Below are 15,633 nucleotides of genomic sequence, written 5' to 3'. Positions count from 1 at the left end.
CTTTTTTTTTTTCTTTATATCATATATTTGGTTGTGTGAGGAATTTAGTTTGGTTGTTCATTTGAAGTGAGCAGAGGTTGGGACGAAAGGCGGGTTATTAATCACAGAATATTTAGCGGTTGGAAAAGATATAATCCAAACAAAATGAAAGGTTCAACAGAAATAAAAAATAAAATATTCAAAAGAAGTAATCGTTTAATTCCAAGCTTCTCGAAATTTTAATAGTCCTTTGAGGTTAGCAGTAATATATCTATTCCTTGGCTTGTGGTAAAGCATGTTTTTTGTAGGTGTCTGCCTTTTTCTGCTATGTTGGGAAATATATAGGCGTGTTTGCCCTTTCTCCAGCTCAGTTAATTGATTTGGATGAATTTAGCAATTTCTCTGCCCATTCGCATCTGTATTCAACGACAATTGAACTCAGAATGGACTTTTTATAAATATTTTCTGCACCATGTTGTTTGATTTTTGTGCCAACTGTTTCAAATTACTTGCTCTCTTGGTCTCTTTACCTTTAAGAAGGAGAACAGATGGGTGGGGTGTATGATGATAAAGATATATGTGATGTAACAAGGGGGTTGGATGAAGGCTATTCATCTGCCTAGCACCTACTCGTAACTTTTAAAGCGTGGACGTTAAAGAATGACCGTCATTTTTCACCGAATAAAAATCGAATCAAAGAGGCGGGATCCTTGTTATTACACATTTTAGTCAACTCTCATACTGATATCAACACTTAATTGCGCTTGCGAGTAACAATATCCATAATGTAATATTGATTAGAAAGTGTAAGCTTAATAAGAAAAAGAATAAATAATTTTAGATTCAAACAAATAAAAAGTTCAATTATAATTAATTTGAAAATTGAATCAACAAAGTTGTTTCGCTTTAACTGTATTTATAGCAAAGAAAAAAATCTATATCAAATAATCAAATTAGAATGCTCAACCTAAACAAAGCATTGTAAAAATTAAAAAAATAAATGTAAATGGTAGTTTGCTTGAAGCATTGCTGGTAAAGGAATATGTAGAAGTTTGAAAAGCCAAGAGCAAAAGGAAAGAGAGGAAAAACAAATAGATAGGTTTGTTTGAGTGGAAAAATGTCTAATTATTTATCATTCCTCTTCTAACTATATAATCATCAGCAAACCAAGTTGCTGGCAGGTCCGGAGTACATAAAGTCCATTAGAACTTTCATTAATTTCAGAAGAAAATGCCAATACAATGGGGAAAGGAGTGGCTGGTTACTTTTACTGACACGTTTCAAGACTCCAAGCATAGTTTTGGGACACAATTGCCATTTTAGGTCAATTTTCAAAACAGATAATGTATAAGTGTTATACCATTTTTCTAAACCAAAATTCCACGAGGAATCCAATAAAACAAAAACGAATACAAAATTTTGATGGGAAACCATGTTTTCAAGCAATTCTTTTATGACGGCCGGAATCGCACTTCCCGTTTTTTTGTCCCAAGGACCGTATCCTGCAGATTGCGAAACTATTTAAGAAAATTACTCAAAACATATCAATCATAAGCGTTGGCATGAACAGGGCATGTATCCCTCTCAAGATCCCGTGTGGTTGGAGTCACTGCGTTCTGAGGGAACTCTCTTTTGATGGTGGATATGGCGTATGGACACTCGGGGTGTTCTCGTTTGAATGCAGCTGCAATTTCATTTCGGGAATGCAGCAAAATGTACTTCGGTAGTCTGAACCCATAACGCACTGACACCTGCTCTTGGCCTGGAACAGATCTACTGTTGCATTCATTGAGAACAAATTTACTTATCAGTTCTGGCCAATGAGTGGCTTTGATGGCATTGTTCTTCATCTGGCGCTGATACAATGATTTTTCATCGTTTTCAGCAATAGCATACAAAACTTTCCGTGCAAAGCGCCAGGTACATGATGTTGCCGAGGCCAGATAGTCGATATCCTTATGGTTGTCTCTGGTGAGCCCACACTCCTTGGCCACCCTGACAACATACATGGTGCCAATGTTCTTAATCTCCTGAGACACATTTCGTCGACTTGTGACCATTTCCTTAGCGATGGAGGCAGCTTTGGTTGACATTGTTATGCTCTGAGGTATGTACTCTGGTGGAATGACAACAGAGTAATCATTAAGAAGCTGCTCTACCAGAACATTGTCGAGCAACAGTCCAAACCAATATCTCAGCAAAGTTTTTGATTCAGTCTCATTCATGTTGAGAAGTTTATCAACACGATAACGGACTTGTCGTATACTAAGGTCTCCACTCTTGATTTGAATCTTCTGCAGTTCAATTTGCAAGGGGCCATGAAGGGTGGACAGGTTGACCAAATAGATCATCATCTTTAGACTGTCCATACTGTTGGTTGGCAGAAGACCCTGCAGCACAGTCCGATGTCTGTAATACTTTTTACGTAGGGCTTCGTCAGATGGTTGCGGTGGTGCTTCTGTATTCTGCTCGTCATCAAGATCGGATGCAGGAGGACTAGAATTCAACTCTTCCTCACTTGCAGAACTATCAGAGCCTCTCTCCTCCTGTTCAGTATTTGCCCCCTTCCTCTTCTGCCAAGTTGCTAATTGCAGCAAGCGACGAACTGTTGACACTCTTTCGGTTTTGTGTCACTTTCGTTGTTGCTCAGTCTTCCGGCGTGATCGCGTTCTTGGTGTCATCGCTGCTGCTTCTAAAGGTGGTCTGCCATGTTTTCCAGATGTTGAAGTCGTTGGTTTTTCCTCATTTAAGGGTGTTGATGCATTTGATGGAAGTTTTGTTGGAGGTGGAGATGGTGGATTTGCTGTTGCTGCCTTCTCACGATATTTATGTACTGCATCTTCGTGGTATTTCACTTTCTACTCCTTCGTCAAATTGGAGTATCCTGTTGTTGTAGATCCCTTCTTTTGCCCTCTCTTTTTTTCAAAAACCATAGTTGTTACTAGAAAGGGTCGCTATGTGAATTATTCTGAAAAAAGAAAAAGTATTAATCAGAATGACATAGCCATCATGACTATTTACATATTTACATACAGTTAAAAGGACTACGTTTTTAGGTCAGAACTGTTTCTCCTCACTACTGATACAACACACATACAGTTAAGATCTCACACAACTTCCTTCATGTTAAGGGGAGGATTTTTCACACCTGCTCCACGTGAAAACCTTCTTTTCAGTTCACCCATAACACTTGAATAATTCATGAGGGTATTCCTTGACTTCAAACAATACGATGGAGCTGTGAAATGTTACTTCTATACATCCAACCTATACTGCCTACCATGACATATAAATCATTCACAAGGGAAACCCTCAAAGCAAAAATGAAGGGTGAGTCACTTAGTTTTCAACCCTGTTGGAGGGAATAGTTGTGGAAACCTATCAGAAGTGATATGACCACTTTGTTAGCACATAATTTGGTATCAACTGTGAAAAATACTGCTGAGGGACAAATTTGGAGAAAAAAAATATTACTGTAAAAAAAAAATGTACGTCTTCAATTTGGCCAAAATCAAAAATTCCTGATATACAAGTTGTTCAGATTGATATTAGTGACAAGTTGTATAGAAGGGATTTTTGATTTTTCGTAAATTGAAGGCAGGTTTTTTTTTTTACAGAAAAAATTATTTTCGGCTTCACTTTTCACCCGGTCAAACAAAACGTGCAATATTTTGGGAACCGCTAGCCGGTTGCTGCTGTTCTAAAGCTTAAATGAAAGCTAACTGATCAAGGTTACTGAGAAATGAGCATAGGGACAGTGTTTGCTTCGTTTGTCATCATTTTAGAGGGACCTTTGCCAAAAAGACGCATTTTTTGACCAAAATCGTGAAAAAATTGTCACAGCCTGTAATTGAGGAGAATGGGTAAAATTCGAAGAGAGTTCTATGAGCAGCGTTTTTTTTTTTGCACATATGCAATTTTATACCATTATTGAACGAAAATGATTATTTACTTCCCTTAGTTTCATGTCTAAAGTGATTTTTGGCTCTTCTTTGTGGTGAGGTAACAAAAATTGTCACTAAAATATCTCCATTTTAGGCCTTTTTTTCATTTTTCAGTTATATCGTTTTTTTCCGGTTGAAAACAGGTATATTAACCATATAAACCTATGATTTTCTGAAAGACAATTTAGTTTTGCCTCACATATCACAAGAATAGCTTTGTAGATCATTGTGTGACTGATCAGTGATTTTTGACTTCAATTGTCCCAAAACTATGCTTGGAGACTTAAAACGTGTCTACTGCATCTAAAACCAAACTTCTATCTTTACATCATCAACGTTCTGATCCCCATCTGGCATCAATTGAAATGAATGGCTCTCGTCTTGGGGAGGCCTCATGTTTTGACAAGCTTCTGAGCTTGACCTTTACTCCTGACCTGAAATGGAACACGTACATTAAATCTGTTGCCAAGGCCGTTGGAAAAATGGTAGGATCCTTCTATCAATCCAGTAGATATCTCACTGCTAATGCAATTCTTTATCTATATAAGAACCAGGAACGTCCAAGGATGGAGTACGGTCGCCGCGTTTGGGCAGGAGCTGCTAGAAAGGACTTGTCCTGCCTTGATAGAGTTCAAAATAGACTTCTCTGCAACCTCTATCTCACAGAAGAGATGTTGCGAGTTTGTCTCTGCTTTATCTTTATTTTTGTGGTAAGTGCTCGACTGAGCTCCAATCTATGCCCCCCCCCCACCAAACTTTCACAAGAAACACTCGTCTAGCTGAAAACACTATCAATAATTCCCCTCACTCTTTATCTGTGTCTAAACCTAAACGCAGATTCCATGAAAAAATCTTTCTTACAACTGCACGCCTGTGGAACTGTCTTCCGTTCTCCTGCTTTCCAGCTGACTACAATATGGTTGTTTTCAAGTCCAACGTAAACAAATTCTTGATGAGCTGTTCCACTTAAGTTAACAAATTTACCGAATTTCTATTATTAACAATTACTATATTGTTCAATTGACTAGTGTACACTCTTATCCCTTATCCTTGAGTGGTCTCTGGGCCTTGATAAGTGGTGATACCTATGTAAAAAAAAGAACTTCTCTTTTCAAAAAGAAAATAAGAGTATTATCCGAGATGGCGAAAGAAACCAGGACCGCAGCAAGAGGCTGCTATCGCAGTCAGATGTGATTAGTTTATTGTGTAGGCAACTGGGGATAATTTTTTATTTATTACTAGCATGGGTGCCCAGTGTTGCCCGGGTGTTTGAAGGTGTATGTTGAGCAAAAAAAAAAAAAAAAAAAAAAAAAAAAAAGGTCAATTTTTTAAAAATTTGACCCCTATTATGATCCCTTAACATTTATTGTTTTGGGCTCAAATCAAGTTATTAAGTTAGATCCATGTCCAAGGGATCTATATCTAAAATTTCAAGTGTTTAGTCGCAAAATTGTCATAGGAGTTTGGTAGAGTTCTCAAAGGTCAAATTGTTGAACTTTGACCCCTTAATAGCCAAATTTGTGTCCGAAAACCGATCACAGTTTTTCCCAAATCTCAGTACCCTGTATATCAAATTTCGAGTCTGTAAACTAAAAATTGACAGAGTTATTGCATAGGGAACTGTACACACACACACACACACACACACACTCACTTTCACTTTTATAGATATACTAGCATTTCAGCCCGGCGTTGCCTGGGTGTTTGGAGTGTATGTTGAGCAAAAAAAAAAAAAAAAAAAGGCAGTCAATTTTTTTAACTTTGACCCCTATTATGACCCCTTAACATTTATAGTTTTGGGCTCTAATCAAGTTATTAAGTTAGATCCATGTCCAAGGGACTTTATCTAAAATTTCAAGTGCATAGACCCAAAATTGTCGGAGGAGTTTGGTAGAGTTCTCAAAGGTCAAATCGTTGAACTTTGACTCCTTAACAGCAAAATGTCTGGCCGAAAACCGAACACAAAGATTTTCCCAAATCTCAGTACCCTGTATATCAAATTTCGAGTCTGTAGGCTGAAAATTAACAGTTATTGCATAGGAAAATGTACACAGACACACACACACAGACACACACACACAGACACGTCTACTTTTATATATACTAGCATTTTAGCCCGGCGTTGCCCAGGTGTTTGTATGTGTATGTTGAGCAAAAAGAAAAAAGTGGTAGTAGGAAGGCAAGCTTGAACCCGTACCGCAAACGAGGAAAAGAACGGGGTAAAACCTAACGTTCATGCTATTACGACCCCTGCCAAACCGGAAGCGACATTTTTAAAAATTAAGGCTAGACAATCTAAAGGAGAGGATAACTTTAAAAAATATCGGCGAAAAAAGTGACCCCCCCCTGTAGAAAAGTGCCTAGTTGACGGGGAAGATATTAATGTTTTTAGCCAATTTTTCGATATTTGTCGTATGAAAGGTCGAACTTTAAAACGATATTGATCTTGGTAAAATCTGTCCCCTCTATTGAGAGTTTAAGGCAGACATGCAAACAGACATACATACATACATTTATATATTGGTAACTAAAAATTTTTTGACCCAAACTGATGAAAAAGCTTGCCCTATCTCTGAATACCCTTTATGTAAAATTTCAAATATTTAGACCAGAAATTGTCTGAGTAATTTGGAAGAGACCGCAGAGGTTAAATTTTTTTTTTAACTTTGACCCCTATTATGACCCCTTAACATTTATTGTTTTGGGCTCAAATCAAGTTATTAAGTTAGATCCATGTCCAAGGAACCTATATCTAAAATTTCAAGTGCATAGACCCAAAATTGTCAGAGGAGTTTGATAGAGTTCTCAAAAGTCAAATCGTTGATCACCAAATTTCTGTCAAAAACCGATCACATCGATTTTCCCAAATCTCAGTACCCTGTATATCAAATTTCGAGTCTGTAGACTAAAAATTGACAGTTATTGCGTAGGGAAATGTACACAGACACACACACGTTCACTTTTATATATATATATATATATATATATATATATATATATATATATATATATATAAAAGTGAACGTGTCTGTGTGTGTGTATATATATATATATAGATAGATAGATTACTTTTTGACTATATTTTGTTTGTTTGTTTTGTTTGTTTTTGCTATATTTTATTATTTGTAATATTATTTATTTCCTTATTTAATTATTTGTTTAGTAGAAAATATTCTTATGGTTAACTTTATTATCCTATTTTGATAATATATTTTATTTACTTAATTATTTGTTTTTTTAATACTAGCGATACAGCCAAGATTTTTTTTATAGTACTGCAGTCAAATTTGTGTAATTTATTTATAACATTTTTTCTTTTTTTCTTTTTACTTGTTATAAATATGTTTTATTATTTATATTTTATTTGTTTATATTTATATATAAGGGAGCTAACTGGGCTTAATTTCTTGTATTTTTTTAATATTTTGTGGCTATAATATTATTACTTTGTTTTATATATTAATATTTTCTTATGTATAACAATTAATCTCATATTTAGTGATTGAAGTTAATAAATAAAATTATTAAATTAATCTTAACTATCAAACCGGCTTCACAGGTTGATAGTAATAAAGGAACAAAAAAAAAACTCATAAAAATAAAACCATTTCTTTATCTGCTGTAGTTGTACTCACACAAATTGGAGTTTTCTTTTCATAGATGATGAACAGCGTCATTGCCAGATGTTTTTAAGATAATTGGTTATAAAAAGATTGAGGTCTTCTTGAAAAAGTCACTACAATTTTCTGTAGTAGTAGTAACATTACTGCCCTATATGGTACCCCAAAAATTATAAGAATGCTCAAGCCCAATTTGGTATAATCCTGTTGAGTAGCATCTAAGTTACCAACATTTTTTTTTTTTTTTTTTTTTTACAAAGGCATCACCACATTATCAAGGCCCAGAGGCCACTCAAGGATAACGGTTAAAGAGTGTACAGTAGAAGTTGGTCAATATAGTAATCATTAGTAATGAAAATTTGGTAAATTTAATAACTGATATGGAACGGCTCATCAAGAACTTATTTACCTTAGACTTGAACACAACCATATTGTAGTCAGCCGGAAAGCAGGAAAACGGAAGACAATTCCACAGGCGTGCAGTTCTAAGAAAGAAGCTTTGTTCATGGAATCTATGTTTAGGTTTAGGCACAGATAAAGAGTGGGGGAAATTATTGATAGTGTTTACAGCTAGACGAGTGTTTCTTGTGAAAGTTTGGCGAGGGGGGACCATAGATTGAAGCTCAGTTGAACACTTTCCATGAAAATAACGATACATCAGAGACAAACTCGCAACATCTCTTCTGTGAGATAGAGGTTGTAAGGAGGAGAAAAGGACATCTCCTACGAGGCTACGAAGTCTATTTTGAACTCTATCAAGGCAGGACAAGTCCTTTCTAGCAGCTCCTGCCCAGATGTGGCAACAGTATTCCATCCTTGGACGTACCTGGCTCTTATATAGATAGAGAATAGCATCAGCAGTGAGATATCTACTGGATCGATAGAAAGATCCCACCATTTTTCCAGCGGCCTTGGCAACAGATTTGATATACGTGTTCCATTTAAGATCAGGAGTAATGGTCAAGCCCAGAAGCTTGTCAAAACTTGAGGCCTCCTGAAGACGAGAGCCATTCATTTCAATTGATGACAAATGTGGATTAAAATGTTGATGATGTAAAGAGAGAAGCTTGGTTTTAGATGCATTAAAAGTAACCAGCCACTCCTTTCCCCATTGTACTACATGCTCAAGATCAGAGGAGAGAGAATTGGAGAGTACTTGCTCGTTTACTGTCTTAGATGTGGTACCATAAATGGTAGTGTTGTCAGCATAAATGTCTACAAATGATGTAAGGATGTGATTTGGAAGATCATTAATGTAGATCAGGAAAAGAGTTGGGCCCAGGATGGATCCCTGAGGGACACCGGCATTAATACTGTGAGCTTCTGATTTTTGCCCCTCAACTACTACTCTTATGAACCTATCAGAAAGAAATGATTTAATAATTGAGAAGACTTTTCCAGCTATACCATAGCTAGCGATCTTATGAAGTAAACCTTTATGCCATACCCTATCAAAGGCTTTAGATATGTCAAGAGCAATTGCCCTAGAAAGATTGCCACCGTCGAGAGATTTGTTAATCCTATGCGATATAACTGTAAGGACATCTACTGTAGATCTAGCAGAACGGAAACCATATTGAGTGTCACTAAGAAGGTTATTTTTGTTGAGATGTTTGATTACTTCTGTATTTAACACAGATTCTAGCAACTTACTCATGACGCACAGGAGACTTATTGGCCTGTACTGAGAGGGGGATGAGCGATCACCTGAATTCTTAAATACAGGGCATACTGATGAGATTTTCCAGGGAGATGGGAAACTATTCTCCTTAAGACAACGTTTAAACAGTTTTGTAAGTATGGGCGCTAGTTCAGGTTGAAGTTTTTTGAGTACTATAATTGGAATACCATCAGGGCCAGTTGCTTTACTGGAATCAAGGTTTTTGATTAGCTTGGCAACATCACGTACAGATATACGTATATCACATAGCGTGTTTTCTGATACAGGAGGAAATATTGGGGGTTGGCGGTCTTGGTCGCAAAGGGTAGAATTAGCTGCAAAGTTCTTGACAAAGAGTTTGGCTTTGTCTGATGCTGATGAGATTACCTCAGGTCCATTGATAATAGTTGGGATGGAGCACACGCTTCTGTTCAGGATTCTGTTTGCTATTTGCCAAAACTGGTGGGAACCAAGCCGCTGCTCAGCTACTTTGGACTTAACAGATTGAGCATACAACTCTCTTGCGTTCCTTATTACTTTCTTACAATGGTTGCTGGCAGTCCTGAAAACGGCTTTAGTTTCCATACATCTATTACGTTTGAAGCAGTGGAAAAAGTGATTTCTGTGCGCAATGGCAGCAGCACATTCTGGAGAGAACCATGGCTGGCTGTTAGGTTTTTGCTGAAACTTTTTAGAGGGTATGAAATGGTCAATACCTACAATTAACCATTCAGTTAGGTCTAATACTATAGAGCAGGGGTCGGCAACCTACGGCACGCGTGCCACAGGTGGCACGCCAAGCAATTCTAATGGCACGCCGAGCCTCCAAATCTTTTAAACTTCATACAGCCAAAAGGAAACAGTTCTCCTTGGAATTATGAGGATATCTGCGATCTCTTGCGTACTCTTGCCACCTAAGTGCATGCCCACAACAAGAAAACGCGTTTTATTTTTGTCCGTGCGAACCGTAGGCGTTAGATGCTCCATGCTCGTTCAAAGTATGTTCTGTCAGATACTATAATTTTGAAATGCGTTTTGAATTGAGTCTGGTGACTCAGTCTCACCGACCCAGATGAAATACAACGTAGCGTGAGAGAGTTGCAAATGTAAAATTTAGTCAAAAATCATAATAAAAAAATCTAATAAATATATAAAAAGTAACTTATCAGACGAAAATAAATGACCATTAAGTAAATGAATGATTCCTCTACAAAAATCAACAATAAAAATAATCAAGAATTCATAAATTTGGAAATTAAAGCAATATTTTCAGAGATAGGTTGATAAAATCCGCCCAAAATTTCAACGAATCGCCGGAAGTTTTGTTTACATCAGCAGCAGCGCTGACATTTGAAATCTACGGATGCCTTGAAGTGTATATAAAATTTAACTTGAAATTATAAAAAGTGTATATGTAAACCAAAAAATCTTTTGACTATGATTATCTTAATTAAAATAAAACACTTACCAGTGATAATAACAACACGTGTAACATGGAGTTTATTTGTTTTTGTTTAAATTTATTTTAATATTTATACAAATAAAAAAACAATGCCGGAAAAAAAGTTAAGAAAAGTATATAAATTTTTATTTGTAATTATAAAACTTTTGTTTTTAGCTTTTTATTATTATTTAAGTTTTGTAATGAAACTAAGTATATGCTACCATATTCAAAATATGATAAACCTTATTAGGAAACAAATTATTTTTTGGTAGTCATTTTTTTTTCAATATCTGTCTGGCTGTCTGTCTGTCGTTCGTTTAGCAGAAAGAGAGAGAAAGAGTGAGAAATGATTATAATGTTCTGGAACAATATGTAAAACCCCTCCTTTTTTCACACTAAATGACACTATTTACCATCCCTTGTGAAGAGACGATGACTGGCAATGGGTCATTTTGGGGTTAAAGCTTACCAAAACAAAACAAACTTCCATTTTTGTTATCTCCCTATACTGTAACTCTCTAACTTACCACTTACCCTTTCTTTCACTAAGCTTGTCATAAATCTGTCATCAGCTCTAAGAGAGATTAAAAACACGTGGACTCTATTTGAAAAAAGGAGAATGTTTGTTGTGAGTACTTTAAGCTTTAAATAATGATTATAAATAGAAGGGATAACTTTCAGTTTATATTTTTTTTTGTTTTTAAATATTTTTACATGGTTTTTTTTTTTCGTAACATTTACTAAGTGTTCCGATACAGATAAAATAGCTATTTTAGCAGATCTTCGAAAGAGCAAATTTAATTTTAAGGGAAAGACTAAAGAAACTTTAATTTTTTTAGCATGATAAAAATAAAAAAATTACACAGCTCATAAATCTTTTTTAAAAAATAAAAGAATGTACATATTTTAAACTTTAGCGTTTATTTTCAAAATGAAGGGATAAAGGTTTTAAAAAAAACAACACATTATTTTATTCATTTTTTTATGATCTTTAAATAAAGATATAAATTAGAGTGTTCCGAGACGAATTTTTAATAGAAATTCATACTTTCATACTTTTAGACAGAGGGGGGGTAAAAATAAATAAAAGAAGTATGAAAATGAATTTTTCAGAAAATAATTTTATTTCCATTCGAAAGAGCGTAGAATTTTACATAAAATCTGAAAAAATGAAAAGGATTTGATGAATAGAAAAAAAATTATCGATTTTTAAAATCATAGAAAATTTTCAAGAATTTACAAATTTACAAATTGAAATTGAAACTATTACGTGAAAACGCTCACGCGCAGTAAGGAAGCTTTGACTTTTTTGTGATATTTTTTACGATAAAATTAATTATATGAGATTTTATTTTAAAAAGTTTTACTTTTCTTTAAGAAAAATCTTTCCTAAACACAATGAGCTAAAAAAATTTTGAAAATTATTAGTTTTAAACATTTTATTTGCTGTTTGAAATTGAGGGGTGTTAAATTTAGGAAGGGTGCTAGAGTTACAGAATTGTTCAGTGGTCAGAATATGAATACAAGATAAGGTATAATTGCCTTTCAAATTCTTGAAATTGTACTTTTAATTTTCAAGCTCGTAACTGGGATTAGAAGAGATGAGCAATTTCGATCATCTTCATACTAAACAAAATGGTATGATTGGAGGAATACGTGGATGAAATATTTTTTTTAAATTGTGAATGCCACGCACGAATAGGATCCTAGCTCGAGCTAATCAAAACCTTTAGACTTTTTCTGGGACACCCTGTACATAATTTTTCTCCACAATTTTTATTAAAATGTATCCTGGTTCTCCCACAGCAAAGGCAAGAATAATTTGTTTGGTATTTTATATATATCATAATTGATGTTTACGTAATTAGGCCTATTTATATTTTCAGAATACCCCTGCTGTTAGATATGACTGAAAAGAAAAGAAAACTTGATCATCGCCCATTTCAAGACAATTGGACAATAGAATATGGATTTGTGGAACAAAAGGATCGTGCTGTTTGTGCTTTCTGTTGCGAAAGTGTTGTGTGTCGCACATCTAGTGTACAAAGGCACTTTCAAACCAAACATCAATCTAAGTTTAAAACTTCAGAAGAAAAAGGTGAAGCCATCAAAAAAGCTATTTCTGGTTTCAAAAAACAAACTGTTATTTTGAGCCAAGCTGTTGGAATGAAGAGTAAAGCTACTGAATGTAGTTACAAAATAGCCCAGTGTGTGGCTTTAAATGGTAAACCTTTTACAGATGGTGAATACATCAAAGAAGCTTTTTTGAGTGGTGCTGAAGTTTTGTTTCGTGATTTAAAAAATAAGGACATTATACTCTCTCGAATTAGAGAAATACCAGTCTCTGCAAGATCAGTTGAGAGGCGCATATCTGACTTGGCTGAAAATGTGACAACTAAGCAAACAACTGGATTAAAGCAATCCCTTGTATTTAGTGTCGCTCTTGATGAAAGCACCGATGTAAACGATGCGTCTCGCCTAGCAGTGGTTGCAAGATATCTCGAGAATAATCACATTTATGAGGAGTTGTGTTGTTTATTACCCCTTCATGATACAACCAAAGCAGAAGATATTTTGTGTGCATTTACTGGTTATTTTTCTAAACAAGACATTAACTTGAACAAATTATTCTGCGTAACAACCGATGGTGCTGCTGCAATGGTTGGCAAGAAGGAAGGATTTGTAAAACTTCTGGAAAATCACGTTGGACGCAAACTGTTAAGTTTTCATTGTATTATACATCAGGAGGGCTTATGTGCAAAGACCTCGTCTTTGGATTTGGTCTCTGTGATGAAAACTGTTGTTGAGATAATCAACTTTCTTATTTCTCGCTCTTCATTGGTTCACAGGCAATTCAAATCGCTTCTACAAGAAGTTGAGTGTGAATATGGAGATCTTCTGTTATACAACAATGTTCGCTGGCTTAGTCGAGGCAAAGTTTTAGCTAGATTTGTTTGTTGTCTTGAGGCTATTAAGATGTTTCTTGATGAAAAACAGAAACGATTCCCTCAGCTGAATGATGAAAGCTGGTTGTTGAAGTTGATGTTTATGACCGACATAAACACACATTTGAATGAGCTTAATTTGAAATTACAAGGACAGGGACAAACAGTCCTTGATCTTTTCAGCTATTGGAAAGCGTTTACAATGAAACTTGACATTTTTACCCGTGACATCAACATCAAAGCATTTAAGTACTTTCCAAATGTGAAAAATCATGCAAATCAATTCGAAGTGAACACAGATGAGCTTCAGGAGTACGTGAAAGCACTCAAAGCAGAATTCGAAAAACGAAGCCAGGACTTCTACATTCATGGATCCTTATTTTCATATCTGATTAAGCCCGACATGCTTGATTTGACAAATGCCCAACTGGAACTTTTTAGCTGGATGGACATTGATGATTTTGAAATGCAACAGATTGAATTTAGGTCTTCAGAAATATGGACATTAAAATTTGCTGAACTAAGAAAGTCTCTGGAAGATGAAAATTTTGAAAAGTCTGGTGCTATTCTGAACTGTTGGATCTCCCTCCCAAGCTCATTCATCTGTTTGAAGAAAATTGCTTTTGCTCTTCTCTCAGCTTTTGGTTCAACTTATTCTTGTGAGCACGTCTCCACGTCGAAGTCGTCTAACACCTGAACATTCAGAAAACTGTGTTAAGCTCAAAGTTACAAAGTATGTTCCCGACATTGAGGAATTGGCAAAGACCATGCAAGGACAAGGGTCCCATTAATAATAAAAACTTTTCAGAAACAGTTTTTTCACATTATTTATAAACTTTGACATTATTATATATTTTATGAAATAAATATAGAGAACAGGTATATTGACCTTGATCGTTATAAATAATAAATGTTGGCACGCTGAATAATTTGAAACCCTAAGTCGGCACACGCTAAACAAAAGGTTGCCGACCCCTGCTATAGAGGACACATCCTTTTTAAACATGGAATGCAGAGGTAGATTAGATATAAATGTACGGAAGCTATCCCAGTCAGCCTTAGTGTATCGATATACTGTACGATGAAGTGGTACGTCTGGGGACTTATTACATTTCATTTTTATCTTAATTGATACAACAGAGTGGTCGGAAGATCCAAGAGGCGACAGAACAGAAACTGAACATAGTTCAGGGCAAGTTGTGAGAAAAAGGTCTAGTAGGCTCGCATACTGGCCGTCATTATCGGGCACACGGGTAGGTTCCTGAACAATCTGAGTGAGGTCATAGGCAATGGAGAAATCATGACAGAACCCCCCCTCATCATCGGTCTTGTTTGAGTGGGTCAACCATTCGACGTTGTGAACATTGAAGTCTCCACATACGTGAATGTTAGCTGAAGGATAAGTAGAAAAGACTTGGTCAATTTTCTCAGATATGCTTTGAAAGATAGTAACTCCGCTGTTGTGGGGGCGATAGAGAGTAAATATAAATGCAGTAGTGTGAGCTAAAGCAACCCGGAAGCACATATAGGGTAAGTTAGGATCTTCCCTGGAGATGTCCCTCCCACATGGAAAGCTATCTTTAATATAGGCACATATTCCATGCCCATGGCGATCTTGGGGGTCAGATTTAGAAGTTAAGTTAGAGTATCCTGAAATTGCAAACTCATCTAGGGAAATAGCCTGTCCAATGCCAGTTTCACTTAAAAATAAAAGGTCTGGTTTAGTCTCCTGTAATTGGGTTTCAACCTCTGGAAGGTTAGAACGTAGACCCCTGATGTTGGAGAAGGAGACATGGTAGTAGGGGTCTACGTTGGAAGTTGGAGAACCGGGTTTAATCGTGTATTTTTTCTTGAAACTTGTCATGATAAAATTTTGGAATTTGTGGACTAGGTCGACAGATTTACTTAGAGCAGGACAGAGAGGGGAAACTAAGAGAGAAAAAGAAACGAAGAATTTTTTTTTTTTTTGTACCACATGATAAGGTAAAGCCGTAACAATTACCCACTAGTATGGCATCGAGAGGCCCCACCAGAAGCTACT

The 15,633-nt window shown here is 35.8% G+C and overlaps 2 protein-coding genes across 7 annotated transcripts in view; one reads left to right on the top strand and one right to left on the bottom strand.

Moving 5' to 3' along the window:
• The window catches only part of LOC145256392 (echinoderm microtubule-associated protein-like 6), a 902,875-nt gene that overhangs the window by 714,109 nt on the left and 173,133 nt on the right, over positions 1-15,633 (bottom strand). The window lies entirely within an intron of this gene.
• LOC145256394 (general transcription factor II-I repeat domain-containing protein 2-like) lies at positions 11,177-14,422 on the top strand. The gene is made up of 2 exons (XM_080115248.1): positions 11,177-11,275; positions 12,534-14,422. Exon 2 carries the CDS (start codon positions 12,553-12,555, stop codon positions 14,287-14,289), a length of 1,737 nt encoding a protein of 578 aa, XP_079971374.1. The 5' UTR covers positions 11,177-11,275; positions 12,534-12,552; the 3' UTR covers positions 14,290-14,422.

Source organism: Euprymna scolopes, chromosome 32 (assembly GCF_053919585.1).
Source record: "Euprymna scolopes isolate OS-2025 chromosome 32, ASM5391958v1, whole genome shotgun sequence".
Lineage (NCBI taxonomy): Eukaryota > Metazoa > Mollusca > Cephalopoda > Sepiida > Sepiolidae > Euprymna > Euprymna scolopes.
This window is presented reverse-complemented; position numbering and strand designations above follow the sequence as displayed.